Genomic DNA, 12,559 nt, shown 5'->3' on the forward strand with positions numbered 1-12,559 from the left:
GGAGGGGGTGGGCGGTCTATCCCTGGCAGTGGCGTTAGCAGCCTTTACGCAGGCACTGACACCATTTTTAAAGGGCTTTGACCCCTTCCATTTAATTTAAATATTTAAAGAAAGAGGAGAGGAAAAATTTTACAAACATTTAATTTGTCCCTCTCCCACCTCCCCCCCTCCAAATAACCGTGCAATGCATTACTTCCCCCTCTCCCCAAAACACTTACCCTGCCCACCTGATCTACCCACCCCCCCCTCCAAACAATGTTCATAAACTTCTAACTTCACCCCTTCCCACCATCCCCGCCACCAACCAGACAAGTTTGACTCCACTCCCCCGTCCACCCACACTGAAAGCCTACCTGCTTCACCCTCCCCACCAGTGTTCCACCTGGATCCGAAGACGCGGGAATGCTGGCCACCGGGACCAATATCGTTCCGGGACAAACGGTGGGAGCGGGTAAGTAACCAATTCATTTATTTTAATAAATTAACATATGTAAATTTTGATCCCGTCGCTGAGCGGCGGGGGAGCCGCCACAAAGCATCACTGCCGCCAGCAATATCAGGCTGGGCCTTCCCAGCGCGAGGCCCATAGCGGGCCTCTCCCAGAGGCATTTCCCCCCACCACAACCCCCCACATCAAGTGGTCTGTAAAATCCGCCTCATTGTATTTGATCTGGTATTTAGCAGTCAATCAGAATTGATTCATAAAATGGAAGGGAAAGAATACTTGAGTTGCATTGACCTTTATATAATTGGCTTAGGTATTATATTAAAGGTTAACAATTACAATACAGAGATGCAAAACACAGTAGATTAAACCTTGGAGTTGTGAAAACAGTTCAAGGGATGAATTAGAGAGAAGTAAAACTGAAATGAAAGCAAATAAACATTGACTTCTTTCAAACTTATTTCAACGAATATGAAAGGTAAATGCCTTATTTTAATGAAATTACTGTTGCTAATATGAAAGATAAAGCATTAAGTGTTTGTATAATATTCCTCTGTCCAGTATTTTTATGCTGGCATTAATCTATATATTTTATATGGGTTAACCCTTCCATTAAGAAAAGGACTGAGGAATGCCATATGAATACGTTTTAAAAAACCCCATTAATATTGACAACAGAGGGCTGAATTTTAGTGCCAGCCGGAAATATTGGCGACCCGCACCGTGTGGGCTTTACTCTGCGGAGCTGCCACAATATTAAATGCAGCAGCTCATTTGCATAGCTGAGGCGTTTCCCCCCCCCCCTCACATTAACATAATTGCGCAGGCTCCAACACCATTTTTAAAGGGCTGCCAGCCCTATCATTTCATTTAAATATTTAAAGTTATATGCATTGTAAATTTAATTTAAAAATGAAATAAATATTCCTCACCCCTCCCTCACCACCCACCCAAATAAACAGACAGCCCATTCCTTGCTCTTCACCCCCACCCTGCAAAATACTTACCTTGTGTACCTGACCTTCCCCCACAAACCCCCAACAATGTTCACAAATTGTTATCTTTAACTCTTCACACCAACCCCTACATCAATGCACTGAAATACTGACCTCCTCCCCCCTCCCCACCAGTGTCCTGCATTGGATCTCTGGACGGAGATCTGAAGGCACGGGAGTGTTGGCCACCACCACCAATATGGTGGGAGTGAGTCAACATTTAATTCATTAATTTGCATGTATTTGATTATGGAAATGCTGCTCCCATTGCCAAGCGGTGGGGAGGGGCGGGTATCTGCCACGAGGCCTCACCGCCACTGGCAATATGGGGCCGGGCCTTCCCAGAATGGAGGCCTGTGGTGGGCCTCTCCCAGAGCCATTTTCCGGGCCACCCCAACCATGACCCTTGATGTCAGGGGGGCCTGTAAAATCCAGCCCAGTATGTAAGGCAGTTATTGATAAGTTAACAAAATGCTCAGATAGTGCACAATTTTTACCAGCTTACTTCTCATACACATTTAGAATTACTACACACCCTACACTGACACATGAAGGGATTGCCCCTTGTACATTGCTCTGAGTGTGCAAGCTAATTACCTATTCTATTCATTGAAGTGGAATGTAACCAATGAAGAAATAGTTTTCTTACCCTAAAAGCGCGGTCTACTTCTGGGATGTCTTTAAAGGAGATGATGACGGGAGTGATATCTGAAGCACTGAATTGTGAGGCAGCTGCAGCTATGGCGATGGTGTCTTTGGATCCGCCATTAGTGATAAAAACAGCTATTTTCCTTACAAGGACACCATTACGAACTCGCTTAAAAGTATTTCTTGCAACAAACTGCATACTAATGCCGATATTCCGTCTTCTGGTTGATCGCTCATGTGCCAGTTCTTCTATTTCCTTCAGAAGTAACTGTTTTTTCTTAAAGTCTGAAAATCGAATGAAAGGCTTTGCTACATTATTGTAAGTAAGAACCGCCACTCGAGCACCGATGGGGCAGTTGCTTTCGGCGATGTTCATATCCTGCAGTAAATTAATTACAATTCCCTTCATCCTTTCAAATATCGGAAGTGTAACATCTGCAGACGTGTCCAGAGCGAACACCAACTCCGTGGGGTGCACAGGACACTCTCCCCTTCCTGCAACAATGCAAAAGCAGTTAGTAACTAAGAACATCATTTAAGTAACAGATCAGTTTCAAAGTAAGATTGTTGTGATACTCAATGAGGGTTACTTACTTCGTAAACAACAAGCTTTAGGAGAAAAAGGAAAAAAGAAAATTAACAGTTGACAGGACACTATTTCAAGTTTCATCCATCTTCCATCATTATCCAATCTGCTTGAATATAAACTGAGCTCATTTGTTCAGGCGTTATGGTTCCTGATGTTTTCAATGTAAATCATTAATTTGTACAAGAAGCTGATGTACTGGTTCAGAACTTTATTTGAAAGTCTGCAAAGCCAAGTGCATCAGCCCATCGCAAGCTCTGCTGGTGGCACAGAATGAGGGTGGCATTGCCACACGTCATGTTTGTGGCCAGCTGACTGTGATCACTTGCCGGCCCATTTGAATGCAAGTGGTGCATCTGATTGGAGGATGGGGGTGGGCAATGAGTTGCCAATGGCATTGGCAGCGGAGACAAACGCAGGTGCTGACGCCATATTTAAAGCGCTGCCAGCCCTTCTTGAACTGCTGCTTCACTTAGGGAGTTTGCTGTTGCTTTGCCTTTGTGCTGCTGACTGGAGACCCTGTGCTGCTGACCATCCCCCCCCCCCATCCCCCCACCCCCCGCCACTGACTGGGAGACCCTGTGCTGCTCTGCTGCTGAGGCCTCCATGCTCCCCCCACCCCAATTGGAGACCATGTGCTGCTGACCCCTGTGGCTGGAGTCTGGGTGCTGCTCATAAGGCCAGGCGCTAACCAGGTAGCCCCCACGGTTCAGTGATGCCTCCATGCAGATTCTCCTCCAGGCTGTGAGGGAAAGGCGAGAGCTCCTCTTTCCAAGGGAGAGACCCTCCTGCCTGACCCAAGCACGCCTGGACAGAGATCGCAGAGAAGGTCAACATGGAGTTAAAACCTGGAACTGGGTCCAGTGCCGCAAGAGGGTCAATGACCTCCTTTGCTCGGCCAAGGTGAGTCCTCAATACGCATTTTATTTTTGGGGATTGAGTGTGGCCACGTGGGGTGGAGCGTGACATGGTCAGGGAATGGCTGCCAAGGGGGTGGCAAGGGACTGAGGCAGCAGTAGGTCATGTCAGATGCATGGCTTTATCTCCAGGACAGCTGGCCTTCTTACCTAGCTTTGCTCACAAGTTCCTTGAGGACAGACCGAGGAGGAGGCATTTGGGAGATCCCTTCAGGAGCCAGAGGACTGCCACCAGAAGATGTATCCTGCTGGTCTCCATGAGAAGACTAACAGTGTCCTTCTTTCTGCTCACAGGAGAAAACAGCCGACAACACTAGGAAAAGGGGTGAAGACTGGAGGTGGGATCCTGGACATCCGAGAACTGATCCCGGCAGAGAGGAGGTCCTGGGACTAGGGGGATCCATAGCAGATGGAGAGACTGGAGTGTCTACCCAAGAGGGTGAGGAGGCATTGTGTTCATGTGGCAAACGCTATCCTTTTAGAGAACCACATTAAGCATAGTTGGCATGGGCAGATCCATGCAGCAGAACCGCTAAATGTTTGTGGTTTCTCAAGTAGGCCCTGGCACCTTGTACGGAAGATCGCCTGCTGGTGCCGCTGGAATCCTGTTGTCCTCTGAGGACAAAGAGAGAGAATCCTCAGAGGGGGCAACGTCACACCATTCCCCTCTACCTTCCACCCATCAGCGCACTGCTGCTCAGACATTTGGAGATAACTTAAGACGAGTCCGGTACACTCTGCTGTGGATAGGCCCTTCTTGATGCAGCCAGCTGCTGGGTCTCCCCTAGTCGATCTTCATAGCCTTCCCAGCTGCCACCTGGCCCTGCCTCCCTTTGAGTCTCTGCTGCGCAGTGCGGGGATCTAAAAACACTGGGTATATGAGACCCATGCCAGCTTGTCGCTCTCCCTCCTGTGCACTATACCTGGAGAGAGAACCTTGCCACTGTAACCTTCCCCTTGCCACTCCCCTCTGAACATGGGCTAATACTCCTCAGTGCCTATCCTTGAAGAGAGCCCACCGCCCGAGACAAAGCCCACTCTTGCCACGAGGGCTGCAACTTTTCTGCGCCCACCCTTGCCTTGAGGCCTGCACTACTGTTGGGCAATGGCTGCCACACCCCCCTATTTCCCTTCCTGCATTCATCCAATGGTTCCCATGGCTGCCTTCCATGGCAGCACTGAGGCCTTGTCTTCATGCCGCCACCTTTAATCAGCTATGGGTCCGAAGGCAGGTGATCTGCATGCGCCATTCTTTCTTTTTTTTTTCTTTCTTTTGGGCCTCCTTATCTCGAGAGACAATGGATACGCGCCTGGAGGTGGTCAGTGGTTTGTGAAGCAGCGCCTGGAGTGGCTATAAAGGCCAATTCTGGAGTGACAGGCTCTTCCACAGGTGCTGCAGAGAAATTTGTTTGTTGGGGCTGTTGCACAGTTGGCTCTCCCCTTGCGCCTCTGTCTTTTTTCCTGCCAACTACTAAGTCTCTTCGACTCGCCACAATTTAGCCCTGTCTTTATGGCTGCCCGCCAGCTCTGGCGAATGCTGGCAACTGACTCCCACGACTTGTGATCAATGTCACACGATTTCATGTCGCGTTTGCAGACGTCTTTATAACGGAGACATGGACGGCCGGTGGGTCTGATACCAGTGGCGAGCTCGCTGTACAATGTGTCTTTGGGGATCCTGCCATCTTCCATGCGGCTCACATGGCCAAGCCATCTCAAGCGCCGCTGACTCAGTAGTGTGTATAAGCTGGGGATGTTGGCCGCTTCAAGGACTTCTGTGTTGGAGATATAGTCCTGCCACCTGATGCCAAGTATTCTCCGAAGGCAGCGAAGATGGAATGAATTGAGACGTCGCTCTTGGCTGGCATACGTTGTCCAGGCCTCGCTGCCGTAGAGCAAGGTACTGAGGACACAGGCCTGATACACTCGGACTTTTGTGTTCCGTGTCAGTGCGCCATTTTCCCACACTCTCTTGGCCAGTCTGAACATAGCAGTGGAAGCCTTACCCATGCGCTTGTTGATTTCTGCATCTAGAGACAGGTTACTGGTGATAGTTGAGCCTAGGTAGGTGAACTCTTGAACCACTTCCAGAGCGTGGTCGCCAATATTGATGGATGGAGCATTTCTGACATTCACTAAATTGGAAACCCTCATAAAATCTGAGTCAGGCTGATGCAAGTCCATGCTAAGTACCTGTTCAGCGATTATGATTGCAGTTCCACCATGTTGTAGCGGCAACGTCGCCTTGGATCATTCCCGCTGTTGACAAACTCCAGAACCGACGTCATGATGACAGGTTTCAGGGCAAGCGCCTCCCCTCCCAATTTTCAGCCCCCCTCCCGCGCCTCCAATCCCACTCCTGCTGCCTGGATAAAATTCAGCCCATAGTGTCATTCAACCCCTGCAGTAGCTTGTGATGAACACAGTTTACATACCAGCACATCTTTACTGCATTCCAAGTGAATTGACTTTGGTCACTGACTTTTCATTGGGAATAGTTGACTTGAGGAAACAAATTTAGAACAATATCTATTGGAGAACTGTATTTGTTGCAGTGAATATGTTGTTCAACACAGAAAGATGATGTTGAGAAGTTGCATCATGGTTTTCTTTTGATGAATTTTGTCTTCCTGCAATTAAGGATAAATTCTTCATGGGCCGCAATCTCCGTTTTAATGAGCCACTGCTTCATCTGCTCCCATCCAATATTTCTGACTTTGGCCTGCTGAAGTGTTCCAGTAAATCTCAACACAAGCTCGAAGAACAGCACCTCATTTTCCGATTGGGCACTCTACAGCCTTCTGGACTCAACACTGAGTTCAATAATTTCAAAGCATGACTGTCTTTTTCATTTTATTTTGCTTTTATTTTATTTTATTTGATTCCATTTTTTAAACCATGGACATGTCTTAAACTTGTTTTTCAGGTTTTTGCTTTTGGACAGAACTGTTCATTATTCTGCCATTAACACTCTCTCTAGACTAATGCTTTGTCTTTTCATAACACTCCCTTTGCCTTTGTTCTGTGACATCTTTGTCATTTAATCTCTCCTGCCCTCTGTCCAATCACACTTCGTCCCTTTTGTTTTTCTTCTCCCCCACCCCCTTTCACTTGCTCAAAGCCTATAACTTTTCTAACCTTTCCCAGTTCTGATGAAAGGTCACAGACCTGAAACATTAACTCTGTTTTTCACTCCACAGATGCTGCCTGACCTTATGAGTATTTCCAGCACTTTCTGATTTTATTTCAGATTCCAGCATCCACATTATTTTGCTTTTATTTTACTGCTTTATTGGCTTCTTTTCAGTGTCCATTGAACTGTGCACATGACTAATGGAAAATTTTCCACTGTTTCAATGTATGCAACCATATGAACTTATGAACGTATCACTACTTAACTTATGATGCAAGAAAAATAAACAGAATTTCTGACATTCTGCACTGACACAACATCACCTACTAACTGCTGTTACCTCAGCCACAGCCGCTACCTGTCAAATGAAATTACAGCTTAATATAGCTTTCTTCAAACATTTCCATCAAGACTTACTCTCTGTGTTACATTGTTAAGAACAGATTTGAATGGACTAACAGGTTTGCAACTTTTAAAAGACATACTTACGACAGTTAGCTCGCATTGTCAATATGAGGTCACAAGGCTGAAATGAAAACATGAAATTTAAACTTACCATATAAACATTAAACAAAATGCATGAATTAATGTCCGTGTCAATATCTATTTATACACATATGTTACATACCATAGGTAGAGGTCCTGATGGTCCTTTGGGGCCCTAGAGTGGTCAAAAAATAGTTTTAGAGGAAAATTACACTTCTTTATAAATGTTTACAGAACTTTGGGGTGAAGGTGTAACTGATCAGTCTCCTATAAACAATTCCAATCATAAAGAAGCTGTATCCAGTTACAAAGGCAAAATATTACAGGAGTTCAATGGTGTCTATAAAAATTAGTTAGGAACATATCCAAGGTATTTGTCAGTGAAAAGTGAATATTATTCATTCTAGTAATTCCAAAGAAGGATCTTGAGAACCAGTTCAAAAGTTAAACGTCTCAAGTGGACCTAGTGATGAGAAAACATTTTTCCTTGCAGGTTGATAGGTAAATTGGCCATTGTAAATTGCCCCTAGTGTAGGTAGGTGGGAGAAAAATTGAGGGGATGTGGTAGGGAATATGGGATTAATGTAGGATTAGTTTAAATGGGTGGTTGATGGTCAGCACAGACTCAGTGGGCCAAAGGGCCTGTTTCAGTGCTGTATCTCTCGATGAACTATGAAAAGCACCAACCTGGTGTTTACTAACTCCTTTGAAAAGAGCTGTAGAACCATTGGGTTCAGTATGAGTGAAGGTTATGGAGCTAAGTATATAGATATGTAGCGAAGGGGCATCATGACATCTGTGGTTGTATGATCAAGGAAAATGTCATTTGTGATAAGCAACCAGTTAGAGTTGAACATTAGAGATATGGGAACAAATATTCTGTAGTTTTGTTTGTTGCCTGTGGGGATCAGGGACAAATTTGCAAATGTTTCTCTGGGGTGATGAAATAATTGATATCGGGCTTGATTTTTGGGTCCAGACCCCCACACCGCAACAGTGTCGTTCATATGACGCTATCTTGAAATGTAAATGCCTTAATTGGACTGGTGGTGAGCTCAGTGCCCAATTAGTGGCGCCAAGGATAACCAGGAGGCGGGAGAGATGCCTGCACAGCACGAGCAGCAAAGGCAGAAGGCAGTCATGATGGGGCCTGCCGCTGCCTTGCGGAAGAGAGCAGGCAACTCCTGGGAGAGACAGCAGCCTCACCGAGCACAAAAGTGACTAAATGGCCAAATGGAAGGTAAAGAGCACAATCAGGTGCAAGATCCCTCAGCTCCTGAAATTTTTCAAAATCAAAAACATACTTTACCTTCTGCCTGCTTTGATTCAGCAACTGTGCACTAGTGTGCACCACACTGTTAGGGTTCAGTGATTTCAACTTTGAACGTTGACTTTGCGCCATGCCCTGCCCGTTAGCAAGCTCCTCAAGGAGCTTAATGGGCTGTTAATTGGAGATAAACAGATTCACTGCTTCCACCCTACCCCTCCGCTTTCCCTTTGAAAATTGCGTCGCAGTCTGGAGGCGCGGGATCCAGTGCCACCCTCTGAGAACGTGATTTTCATATCGCATTCACACCCCTTCCCGACCCCACCAGCAATTGAAAATCCCGGCCTTTGTGTCTATGAATTATATGTGGTTCAGATGACTCAAGTGGCCTTCCTCACTTTCATCAGAGAATGGCGGTGGGTGGCGGGGAAAGCAGCAGGACGGAGGGCATGTCGCCCAGCAATCTTCTGGGGTTGGTATAGGACGACGATGGCCTTCCCATCCAGAGGCAAATGGAGGCCCTTAAGTGGCCTAGTAAGGGCCAATTATGGCCTCTTCCCACTGTTGCTGGGATTTTACCAGCGGCCAGGGTGAGTGGGGTGCGGGGGGGTGGGTAAAACAAGATACCCTCCCTGCGGGTTTGGGGAGGGGTGTCCCTCCATCATGGGTAGTTTGTGGTCAGGGAGGAGCCCCACCAGGAACCAATTCACCCCACAGGACCCCCCTCCCCCTGGACCGCAAGACCAACCCCCCAGCCCTCCCCTCACCGAGGCCTTCCGAACTGGCCGTGGCAACCCCGCCTCGCCTACCTCTTCTCCGGGGTTCCAGTGCTAGAGCGGGGTCCAGAGCCTCTGCAGTACTGGCAGTGACCACCACTCCCAGTGCCAGTCCTCGGATTGGCCGACAGCTCTTGGAGGCGGGATCCCCTTCCCTTTTAAGTCGTTAAAGGGGTGGGGATCTCGCCTCCTAAAACTTTGACAAAAAACTACCAGAGGATGGCTCTGGTAGGGAGAGAGAAGGCAGAGGCAGGGTTCCCCTTGCCTTTCTGGCCCACTGCCTCCAGCACAAAATCCAGTCCAATGGGTGCATTCCGTATAAACACCCTTGTTGATGATGATATATCTTTGGGATGACAAACACACAGGAGTCACTAAACCAACAACACTGTCTTCACCTTCCGATCTATCATACACCAACACTTGTAGGATGACTATATTTTCCTCCAGTTTTCTCCCCCCTCTCCTGGAAATGCTGGTATATGATTCCACAGACGCTATCAACTCTTTGGTAGCTCTGCAAACTGGTCAGTCTTAATCGAAACATGGACAGTGACTGTTGGTGTATTACTTGACCCTGGACGGTATCACAGGAGTCCAATTTTGTTCCCAACTGACCTCTGCACATACTTTCCTGCAGGGTCACTGGATAGCAATTAGGAGTGGAAGGTCTTGTTGAATCCTCTCCCTATTCCAGGGATGCACATTATTATGCCTTGTAGTATATCTCTAAACTACAGCAGCAGACTATTACTGTGTTGTGTGGTGTATCACAACCCACACCTTGCATTCGTAAAGTGCCTTTAACACAGGAACACAACTCCAGATGCTTCACAAATATCTACAAAAAGAACACCAAGCCAGAGAAGGGGGTATTAGGAGAAGAGACCAAAAACTTGATCAAAGAGGTGGGTTTAAGGAGGATTTTAAAAGGAGGAGAGGTAGGTGGGCAGAGTGGATGGGTTTAGAAAGGAAATTCCTGATCATGGAGCCTTGGCAATTGAAGACACCAAACCTTCAAATTTAATTATTCATTAACTACTGCTTACCTGTTATTTAAAATATCTTTTCAATACACTTGGCTGTGTGTTTCCATATGTTCAGCAAATTCAGTTGTAAAAACATTGAGGAAAATTGGCTTAACTTTGTACCTACAAATAGCCGGACATTCCAGGCCAATTACAAAGATCCGTTTGATATTTTTAAGCATCTGTCCAAATGTGCATTAGTACCCTGGTGACTTACTAAATTATCAAAATACCTGTACATTTTACCTTTAGTCCAGGATGTCCAACCTCTCCTGGTGCACCAGGATCACCAGAATCACCAGCATTACCCTAGAAATATTGAGTACATCACATTATTTCATGGTGAATCTTATTTGAATACTGATAGATGATTACTAATAGCACCGGACTTATACACATGCGATACTACTTTAAGTATATTAATATACTGGAAATTTAGTTCTTCAACAATTCTTAACTAGGTAGAGGATACCAATATTAAAGGGAACTGAAGTGCATTAAAAAATCCGATATACATAAATAATTAAATAAGAAGTAAGAGTAAGGGGATACTAAACTAAAAACATATAACATCATTTGATAGACTTTTAAGCAAAATGATGGGACTACAGAGATCTATTGCCTGCAATTCCTGAGTCATTTGGGAACTCCAAGCTGCTTCATATATCCTGGATAACCACATGTGCTGGAAGTCTCTACAGTCCCTTGAACTCAAGCTCAGGGTTTATGAGCTTGAGGAGCAGTTGGATTCACTGCAGGGCATACAGGAGGCTGAGAATTTTCTGAAGCACACATTCCTGGAGGTGGCCACCCCTGCATTTACAGAGAATTCAAGAGGACAATAAGTGGGTGGCAATCTGCCATGATAGGAAGAGGCAGACAGTGCAGGAAACCTCAGCGGGTGTACCACTCTCAAACCAGCTTTCAGCATTGAATACCAGTGAACGTGATAATACCTCAAGAGAGAAAAGTCTCGAGCACATCCACGGCACCTTGGGGAAAATAACTGTGCGGGTGATGTTGGTGGGGTGGGGGGGGGGGGTGGGTGCACAAAGAAGTCTGGAAATGCAGAGTTCAGAGTTCATTCTATAGTCCAGAGTTCATTCTATAGTCCTGGTCCTGTGATGACAGACTAGGAGGCGGGGGGGGGGGGGAGGGGGGGTGTGAAGGAAAATAGGGGAAGCCATTTCGGAACAGCTCCCCAGCTCATTCCTGCCACTGGGGAGCTTTCCCAGGGATGGCCTGGGAAACAGATTTTCTGTCCACTGCATGGAGGCGGGCAGCCAATTTATATAGTTCAGGCCCCAATTAGGGGCGATTTTGCAGCCTCACTGGCATTTGTCGGCATCAGAGCAGCTCCTCACTGCGTGCAAAGGCCATCAGCTCAATGAGAGGGCCTCCCTGCGGCAGGCCTGGGGTCCACTGGTGCCAAAGGCTCCATGCTGCGAAGAGGGGGCTGCAATTATAAAAAAGCAAAGTCACAGCTGAGACCAATCCAATGGAGAGATTTCCCCTCCTCCCCGCTTAATATACCGGTCTAGACCCCAGCCTTTTACTACCTAATGTGCAGCCCAGCGAGGGCACCACCATGTTAACGTGCCTCGCGGTCCCTGATCTGACTTGACGGCACCCACCTCTCCCAGTGGGGCTGCTGAGGCTCCAGAGCAGCCTGCCCTCCAATTGAGCTAGCAGCATCGAGAGCCTGAAGGACATGAATTCGGAGGTGGTCAATTAGGCCGCCTCTGGGAAGATTGCTCCTATGTCTCACTCCAGAAAGTGCAGTCTTGGGAATCCCATTTGGTACCAACGTCAGGGTCCTGAAGCCCAGGGCAATAACCCAGGACAAAATTAATCAGCACTTTGAAAAATATAAGTTAATAAATGAAAGCCAGCGTGAACTTATTGAAGGCAAATCATATTTGATTGCGTTCTTTGCTGAAGTAACACGGGCTAAAGTTTGTACATGATCTTTTAAAAGACAGTTGATAAATAAACAACATAATAGACTTGTTGGAAAAATTAAAGCCCATTGGATAAGAGGAGCAGTGGCTGCATGGATATGAAATTGGCTAAGGGACAGAAAGCAGAGAATAGCGGTGAACAGTTGTTTTTCAGACTGGAGGGAAGTGTGCAGTGGTGGCTCTAGGGGTTAGTGTTGGGACCACTGCACTTTTGATATATATTAATGAGCTGGACTTGGGTATATAAGGAACAATTTCAAACTTTGCAGATCACACAAAACTCAGAAATGTAATGAGCCATGAAGAGTATAGTGACA

The 12,559-nt window shown here is 46.5% G+C and overlaps 1 protein-coding gene across 2 annotated transcripts in view; it reads right to left on the reverse strand.

Moving 5' to 3' along the window:
- The window catches only part of LOC137383337 (collagen alpha-6(VI) chain-like), a 160,775-nt gene that overhangs the window by 37,601 nt on the left and 110,615 nt on the right, over window positions 1-12,559 (reverse strand). For both annotated transcript variants that reach the window (XM_068056039.1, XM_068056049.1), the window contains 5 exons: window positions 10,528-10,590; window positions 7,353-7,385; window positions 7,214-7,250; window positions 2,683-2,697; window positions 2,090-2,583 (listed from right to left, as the gene is read on the reverse strand). In XM_068056039.1, the coding sequence (XP_067912140.1) occupies window positions 2,090-2,583; window positions 2,683-2,697; window positions 7,214-7,250; window positions 7,353-7,385; window positions 10,528-10,590 (642 nt within the window). The remainder of the gene's footprint in view (window positions 1-2,089; window positions 2,584-2,682; window positions 2,698-7,213; window positions 7,251-7,352; window positions 7,386-10,527; window positions 10,591-12,559) is intronic.

This window comes from Heterodontus francisci, chromosome 2 (genome assembly GCF_036365525.1).
Source record: "Heterodontus francisci isolate sHetFra1 chromosome 2, sHetFra1.hap1, whole genome shotgun sequence".
In the NCBI taxonomy this organism is placed as follows: Eukaryota; Metazoa; Chordata; class Chondrichthyes; order Heterodontiformes; family Heterodontidae; genus Heterodontus; species Heterodontus francisci.